This window comes from Salmo salar, chromosome 28 (genome assembly GCF_965601325.2).
Source record: "Salmo salar chromosome 28, fSalSal1, whole genome shotgun sequence".
NCBI classification, from domain to species: domain Eukaryota; kingdom Metazoa; phylum Chordata; class Actinopteri; order Salmoniformes; family Salmonidae; genus Salmo; species Salmo salar.
The window spans coordinates 31,106,400-31,115,687 of NC_138318.1; the positions used below are offsets into that span (position 1 = coordinate 31,106,400).

Sequence of the window (9,288 nt, forward strand, 5' to 3'; positions counted from 1 at the left end):
AACACTGGGAGAATACAGAGTGGCATTTCTTTATTGAGACCTTTCATTTTGATTTGAAGAGGCAAAAAGTGCTTTGAGACTTGAGAGGGGATCTAGCCTTGGTGCCCCTGACAATCTGACAGCGAGGGGATGCAGTGCTCTTTAAGGAGCTCCAGGATCCAATGACACAGAGCTCAGCACTTCGCTATGAACAGCTGACGAGTCCTCAAGATGAGGGCGGCGCCCAGGAGGGCTTTTGACTAAATTGGAAAAGCTCCAACGCTACAGCTCCACCATTCACAAGACTCCCTTTTGTGGGCACTCGTGTGTTAATTAAGTTAACATTAAACACTGGGATTGTGAGTGAAATGCAGGGAGGCCACAGTGAAAATCCCCAATGTTCCAGGAGCAAAGTCATGATATTGTATCAGATTTTTTAAATGGCCGTGATAAGCTACCGTGATGGGATAATGTTTTGTGGACAAATGGATCTAAATAATTAACAACTCAAATCAATGAGAACAGGTGCCTCCCCTCATTGTTTTACCACTGACGGTGTGCATCCATTGTGCCTCCTAATGTCTGAAACATATACACTAGCTTTAGCTAGTAAACCAAAAAAATCCTACCATGAGAATAACTTACTTGGCAATCTCCAGGGTATGAATTCCAACATTGTCCTGCACATTGTATTTAATTGATGACCTGTCAATGCTGACACCATCTTTATACCTGGAGAGAAATCAAGTAGAAGTGGTTGATGGTGAATCTTTCAGTTGGATGTGGTAACACAAAAGTGACCACGTGTGCAGAATATTGTGATCTGACTGTATATTACCAGAGAGGCTAGCTCACTGAATATGCTGCTCTGGATATTCCTTTGGTCTCTACTGAGTTAGGTACATCAGTTTTTAGTTTTTCTTGCATCTTATTTGTGGAACAATCTTCTAAATGTTCTTAAATGTGATGTTCTGGTTCCTCTAGGGTGATTCAGAAGGTTTACTGAGGACCTTATTACTGATGAATGTGACGTTCTGGTTCCTCTAGGGTGATTCAGAAGGTTGACTGAGGACCTTATTACTGATGAATGTGACGTTCTGGTTCCTCTAGGGTGATTCAGAAGGTTGACTGAGGACCTTATTACTGATGAATGTGATGTTCTGGTTCCTCTAGGGTGATTCAGAAGGTTGACTGAGGACCTTATTACTGATGAATGTGACGTTCTGGTTCCTCTAGGGTGATTCAGAAGGTTGACTGAGGACCTTATTACTGATGAATGTGACGTTCTGGTTCCTCTAGGGTGATTCAGAAGGTTGACTGAGGACCTTATTACTGATGAATGTGATGTTCTGGTTCCTCTAGGGTGATTCAGAAGGTTGACTGAGGACCTTATTACTGATGAATGTGTTTGTTTTTTATGACCATGTTCTACTTTCTGCTTGCATTTTGTATTTATATTTTGATGTGTGTATTTTCTGTCATTTATGTAATTCATGGCTGGTCTGTAAAAGAGACCTTGGTCTCATCATGACTCCCTGATCAAATAAAGGTTAAATAAATAAAGCTGGTAAATTGGGAGCATATTCAGCGTGCAGGCCTCTCTGTTATTTACAAGTTTACTTCTTTAGTCCAGCACCTACGTTTTTAAGGATGTTCGTAAGAAAACAAACATTTGTATAGACTGTTTAATGAGTCTGTACCTTTGTCATAGCAGGTACCTAAAGTGGTAGCAGGTAGCAGGTACCTAAAGGTACCTACATTTTCACCATGTTTATCAAAGAGTCAAATCTCAGGAGAAAAAAAACATTTCTACAGAGTCAGTGACAAGTTTAACTATGCTGACATCTTAGCCTCAACTGAAATCAAACACCATCAATCATCTGAAAAATGTTGACCATTATTTCACTCCCATAGAGGGAATGAGAGAATAGCACCAGAGGAACAGTTCTCCCTTTGTGCTACAGTCTTAGAAAAAAATGTGCTGTCTAGAACCTAAAAGGGTTCTTCGGCTGTCCCCATAGGAGAACCCTTTGAAAAACCCTTTTTGGTTCCAGGTAGAACTCTTTTGGTTCCAGGTAGAACCCCTTTGGTTCCATTTAGAACCCTTTCCACAGAGGGTTTTACATGGAACACAAAATAGATCTACCTGGAACCGAAAAGGGTTCTACCTAGAACAAAGCGGGGTTCTCCTATGGGGACAGCTGTAGAACCCTTTTGGAACCTTTTTTTCTAAGAGTGTACACCAATACAATAACATTCGATACCCATAGATAAACCACTTAGACTGAATCCTTACCATTTCACAAGTGGGGTAGGGTAACCCTCGACCGTACAGTATAGTTTCACAGGAGTGTGCTCCCAAACGGTATGGGATCGGAGTGTGGTCAGGAATTGAGGACCCCTGATCATAGACTCCTCACGAACGTACTTCTCAACCATCTTCTTCCGCACCTGAAGACAATATAGACATGTGACATTTTTACAGTATATGAAGCCTCATTAAGTTTTCTTCAATATCCTTTTCACCATACTGAGCCAAGCCGAGCTGAGGCGACCTGTACTGCGCTGACCTGGTTATGCATCCACCATACAGATGTAGGATCTTAATCTGAGCCAGTTTGCTACAACAGGAAAATAATCCTGCAGCAACAGGACATTTGAATTATTACATGGATTATAATTAATCAAGTCAGCAAATTGAAATTACAAACTTCAGAAGACTTTTTAAACCTCAAATACACTACAAGTTTTACATTTCCTGCGTTGCAGGAAAATTCTCCTGCAACAGGGTGATCAAATTAAGATCCTACATCTGTAGTTGCTTGAACCGTACTAGAGAGGATAATGTGAAAAGAAAATATTGGAGCCTGTACAGTACGGTTTGGCTCAATATGGTGAAAAGAGAACAAGTCTTGTGCAAATCTGATACTAAATATTTCCGCTCGTCTTTTTCAAAAGACATTTTTAATTATGGTGACATCTCCCAACAAGACAGATAAGGACCTTACCACTCCCTGGATTCTTGTTTCTTGTTTGTGATGATAATCGTCCTCCACAACCTCAGAGCTATATAAACAAAACAGACATAGTCAAAGCATAATTTACAAAAGGTAAAAGCATGAAAGTACTGGAATTCCAAGTTCACTATTTGTTGGGCGTTTACGAAGTCAACATAAACAAGTGTAAGCAGCTAATTATGTTCAAGCAAACAAGCATTTAGGACCAAATGTACATTAAGTAAGGCTCACCGCAGTGAAAAGCATCTAAGCACAACAAAAAAACATCTATGTTAAGTCTAACCATAACAACCATAACAACTAAAGGATGTGCCATACATACAGTAAGCATCTTTGCTACATTTTAATAATCAGCTCATTGCTGAGTAAATATTGTTGTAAAGCTAAAAAGCACTTCATTTGCATCAAAAGCCCTCTCTCTAATAAAATCTAATCACATATTTAGCAGATGTTATTGCGGGTTTTGCAAAATAGCTTCATGTTGACAGTATTCTGATTGCATTTCTGTCAGATTATCTAGTGTACTATTTCTTGGGGATGAATCATCGGTCTGTGCATACCTGAGAAAATAATCATACAAGTGTCCACAGGTAATATAGATGATTAGAGATTAAAAAGATGAAACAGGGTACGATCCATTGACTGTATGGTACAGATGTAGGATGTTAATTTGAGCCAATTTGATACGGCAGGAAAATAATCCTGCAGCAACAGGCACATTTTAATTATTATGTGTATTATAATTAATGGACATTTTTGAATAGGTTGATACATTTTTTGTAAGGAAAAATCAAGTCTGAGACATTACATGATCAAAAGTATGTGGACACCTACTTGTCGAACATGTCATTCCAAAATCATGGGCCTTCCCCAAACAGTTGCCTCAAAGTTGGAAGCACAGAATCGTGATTCATCACTCCAGAGAAGCGTTTCCACTGCTACAGAGTCCAATGGTGGTGAGCTATACACCACTCCAGCCAACCCATTTCATGAAGCTACAGATGAACAGTTCTTGTGCTGACGTTGCTTCCAGAGACAGTTTGGAACTCGGTAGTGAGTGTTGCAACCGAGGACAGACGATTGTTACACGCCACGCTCTTCAGCACTAGGTCAGCACAGTCCCGTTTTGTGAGCTTGTGTGGCCTACCACTTCGCAGCTGAGCTGCAGTGCCACGTTGAAAGTCACTGAGCTCTTCAGTATGGGCCATTCTACAGCCAATGTTTGTCTATGGAGATTGCATGGCTGTGTGCTCGATTTTATACACCTGTCAGCAACAGGTGCAGCAGAAATAGCCAAATCCACAAATTTGAAGGGGTGTCCACATACTTTTGTATATATACTGTATTTCAAAGAGGAAATTACAAACTTCAGAAGCCTTTTCAAACCTCAACTACACTGCAAGTTTTACATGTTTTGCATTGCAGGAAAGTTCTCCTGCAACAGGGTGATCAAATTAAGACCCTACATATGTACAAACTAATATGAGAGTCCTGTCTCTAGTACTGACACTGACTTTTTACATTTTGTCATTAAGCAGACCCTCTTATTCCGAGCAATTTACTGACTTTATTGTCCCCATGGGGAAATTTTGTTGCAGTGTCATATACACGTTTAAAGTGGCGTTGAAATACAAAACAAAATTGACAATACAACTTTCATAACAGTTACATAACAATAAAACATTTTTAAAAAAGACTAGCCTGCTGACCTTACTGAGTCGTTAAGAACATTTGCCCGAGCTATTTAGGAGGGATATCACACCTGGCACAAATGATTGTTTAGTTCTTTTTTTCCTGCTGAGGGGTGCCCTATACCTGCGCCCAGGTGGGAGTAGTTCAAAGTCCGGGTACAGGGGGTGGCTTGAGTCTTAAATGATTTTGTGAGCCTTGGGGTACCAGCCTTGCTGGGCCTTCCAGCCTTACTGGTACCCCATGGGAATCGAACCCACAACCCTGGCGTTGCAAGCACCATGGTCTACCAACTGAGCCACTGTCAATACACAACGCACAAATAAACACACCCCTCGTTGAAATCAAATAAGTTAAAGGTGTATTACAGAGAAAACCGTTCATTGTACATTTGCTGCATTAGCAGCAGCTAATGGGTATCCATAATAAATACAAATACAAATTGCAAGACAGTGTAGCATGTGTCTCCAGTTTACAGAAGAGAATGTGATCCAGTGATGTAATAGCAGTAGGATGGTTGCATAGTTACATGAGATTAGGCAATTAGCAGGGAACCAACCTGTTAGTGAGTTACAAGTGCTCTCTCCAGGTGTAAACTTACCCACTGTTAAAAGCCCAGCTGAATACACTAACTGCCATTTGAAACTGTACACCCAGGGCCAGATATACTTTATGTATTTACACCAGTGCTTTATCCTCAGAGGGGAATAAAGACCAGAAACAAATAGTAGAGGAAAAACAGTTAACTGTCTTAATTTACATTGAATCTAAATATGCTAAATAAGCTCTACCATTTAAATGCATTATTCGCTCTGGTAAATAGCAGGTGCAAATTATACTCCTGTACAAAAATGAGTAAATCTGGCCACCAGTTTCCAAACCACATGGGCTACATTTACACAGGCAGCATAATTCTGATCTTTTTTTTCACTAATTGTCTTTTGACCAATCACATCAGATCTTTTCACATCAGATCTTTTTCAAAGCTGATCTGATTGGTCAAAAGATAAAATTAATGAAAAAAAAGATCAGAATTGGGCTGCTTGTGTAAACGTTTCAAATGAAGCATTGGATTCCTATGGGCCCATCTTCCTTACCTTGTATACTGCTTTGCTACAACCTTAGACTGTGCACTGTGGTAGTCGTGGCTGATGTGTACGTGCTTGTGTCTGGCAACTGTTGCAGCCATAGTTGATTGCTTTTAATGACCTGTGATTGAAATGACGAACACACATACTGTATTATATTGGCTAATAGTAATATAATGGCTACCCATACACATATAGTAGTTGTATGACAGCAACAAACCATGTTAATGCAGTTTTACAATGCAATGCAACGGATCCATGGCTCTTCTGGCTTTTTGATCCACTGATGCATTTCAAGGCACAATATAGAGTACAATATGCAGTACAGTATGTCCTTAGGTATTAGCACAATGAGACAGATATTCACTAATTTGTTCCCGTTGGAAACGACTGGCTGTGGTCTATCTTGGTTTAGTTGTAAAAATCTTTGGTATTAGTGCCTGTGAGGTTGCAGACACTGGGGGTCAAATTCCATCAAACCTGCACTGCAAGGGGAAACATTGTGCCTGTTCTGATGTAATGGAACAGTCTGAGTTATGGGTAGAAGAGATAACACCTGTTCTGATGTAATGGAACAGTCTGAGTTAAGGGTAGGAGAGATAACACCTGTTCTGATGTAATGGAACAGTCGTTATGGGTAGAAGAGATGGCCAAAAATTAGAGGGTTTGTGTGTGTGTGTGTGTGTGGGGGGGGGGGGGGGGGGCTTAGAGCTAGTTAACGGCAAATAAAGGTTCCATGAATGTTCAGTTATTCCAGTCATTCATACAATACAGCAATCTGAACGTCATTAAGACACTTATAACATATGAAGAGGTTCAATGTATATTTCACAGATGATATGGTGATAAATAAAAACATACAAACCCATGAAGCCTATTGCTGTAGCAGATTGAATATTAACAGACACAAGAACAATCTGAGCACTTGCAAGTTGTTTAAGTGGCAGGACATAAACTTATGCCTCGATCACACCGACAGTGTCATTGCATTTTGGTACACCAGAAGTACATTCATTTCCAATGGGATGCTGCGTTTGCCTTGCAGCATTACGCTGCAGAGGCAGTTGCAGTGCGTTCTGTGTGGTGCATACATTGGATTTATCTAACGTATGCGTCAAACTGTATGCGTAGATGGCTTGACAGAAAGCAGAATGGTAGCAGGTAGCAGGTAGCAGAATGTTGAACTTTTGTTGCACACATATCCAGATGATGCTGCGCACCATTTTGCGTAAAACACTGTAGGTGTGATCAAGGCGTTAGTTTTAAACAAGTTCTTTGAATATGGACATAGTTGTAATATTCTATAGGCCTATGGCAGCCTTAAATTCCCACAATCCTACACAGTTGCATAATGCATGTCAACAATTGGAATAGATTTACAGTCAAATAACAGGAATGAGCTTTTTGACTTTTCTATCCTATTCCCTATATTCATGTCTCTGCCAGGTTGAGCTAATTTATAGTTAGAATACTTCTCAAGTATAAAGCAAAAGTGCTTAACATCAGACATTCAAGCACCAGATATATCAACCCCGTGACACTTGAACTCCTGAGCCACATTTCTCTGCATATAGCAGGCATATACTCAGCTCTTTTTATAGAATGACTTTTAAAAGTCCATATAAACTGATGCATCCATTTATTAGCATGCCATCAGAGCAACATCATGAGATCAATAATATAAGTCCCCAAAAATATTAAAATGAATATTGCTAGATAATATCCTTTTATGTCACGTCAAGGTTTAGGCAGTAGGCACTAATTAGGTAATTGGACTAATACATCTCCACATTCCGATATAACCAAGTCCCAAGCGCACATTTCTCAAATCAGCACCTGTCGGAAAAATCAAGGAATCTGGGAAGGCAATAATAGGCCTGACTTACCCCAAGAGATTACTGGAGTTGAAAGCAGAGGTGGGTCAGCCGTAACACGCTTGGAAGTCACTCGCTGATGAAAACAAAAAATGACCCACAGAGTGCAGCAACTCTCAGCATCCCATTTATGGATAGGCATATGACTATATATAGCTTTTACATGAACCCTCAACATCATTTCTTACTTGCAGAAGGCTAGGCTACATATCATGCGGTGTCGGTGCTTCTTTGCTCACTGTATAGGTTATAAAACATTTATTCCAGTTTGCAATATTTACAAAATTTGGCCTGAGCACGTGTCCAGTTTACTATTTATTTAAATAATGTCATACTTCTTTCAACTCTAGCCTCTATTTCATGAATAGGCCTACGCTACAATTTTAAGAATTTCAAATCATTTTAATATTTATATTTATTTTTGCGTTAGGCTATTTTAACTTAATCCATTCTTGCTTTGCTCTATGCTCAACTGAAGGAACCAAGACGGCATCTTAAGACAACCCCTGAAACCTGAACTGTAGCCAGCACTATTTTTAACGGGAGATTGGGTTAAGAGACAACAGTGTATATGCCTAGGCTAGGCTATTCCTGCCAATAGCCCAGAGCAGAGGCAATGTCACACAACTTGTTAGCTTTATGCAAACATTATTAATCTATTAGTTAGCTTAAATGAAAACAATAACGTCTCATTCATAGCCTTCTGTCATAAATAACATTGTAAAAAAATGTGTGCAAAGCCTGCCCATTTGTTATAGAAATATTAAACTGATAAATGCAATTGCAATAAACGTTAAAACGTTTTTGTTTGTTGTTTTTAATTCAACTGTGTGGCCCAGTGTAATGTCATGATAGAAGTCTGTGTTTAATATTTGTGGCGAGTATGCGCGCCTGTGGTGTATATATGGGTCATGGCTAGATGGATTACAGTTTATTTCAAATTGACGTCTAAGGTTTACTTGTTTTGCATTTTAGCTAACCCAAACCCTTTTCCTAACCTTAACCTAATTATCCTAACCTGATACGTTAATTATCCTAACCTGCTGCGTAAATTCTCCTAAACAGCTACGAAAAGTAAAGTCTGGTAACTACCATATAGGCTGCCTGCTACAAAGATACGTGTAACGCCCCACCAAGCAGACTGTCAACCAAATTCAGGTTGTGCTGCGTCACAGAGTTGCTAAACTAATCCTCACGCAAATCCCTTCTCAAAGGCAGGGTACGAGTCGAGAAACTCGCCTATTTTCCTCTAAAGTACGTAATCTCACGATTCCAAAGCTATACGACATTACATAGAACACATGAATTATCTCACATCTCGGAAAAGATTTGTAATGTTGTACTTCTTGTTCACAACATGCGTTTTAATGTTGGGTTTTTGAGTTTACGCCCAACTGACTCCATTCACTCCTTGAAGGGGGTGATCTTGTCCCAGAATTCACCGCGCGGCCCATAGACGACGGATGGCCAACGTACACAATGGACCCTAATACATTTCTAATGGAAATTCCCATCTCCTCAAAAGTATTGTAACGACCCTGGGTTTATAAGAGCGGATATCGACTCTGCCGCTAGAGCATGCTTTTGGGGCACAGTCGATACCGCGCTGGACTTCGGACTAGACCTGCTCCTTGCTGTTTC

At 40.0% G+C, this 9,288-nt stretch overlaps 1 protein-coding gene across 2 annotated transcripts in view; it reads right to left on the reverse strand.

Moving 5' to 3' along the window:
- Positions 1-7,868, reverse strand: part of LOC106589818 (myomesin-2) — a 35,854-nt gene extending 27,986 nt beyond the window's left edge. Inside the window, exons 1-5 of one of the 2 annotated variants that reach the window (XM_014180192.3) lie at positions 7,660-7,868; positions 5,783-5,894; positions 2,988-3,045; positions 2,276-2,430; positions 625-711 (exon numbers count right to left, since the gene is read on the reverse strand). In XM_014180192.3, the coding sequence (XP_014035667.1) occupies positions 625-711; positions 2,276-2,430; positions 2,988-3,045; positions 5,783-5,874 (392 nt within the window). In that variant the 5' untranslated portion in view covers positions 5,875-5,894; positions 7,660-7,868. The remainder of the gene's footprint in view (positions 1-624; positions 712-2,275; positions 2,431-2,987; positions 3,046-5,782; positions 5,895-7,659) is intronic. The other variant, XM_014180193.3, reaches the window with a different exon arrangement.
- Positions 7,869-9,288: the final 1,420 nt, after the last annotated feature.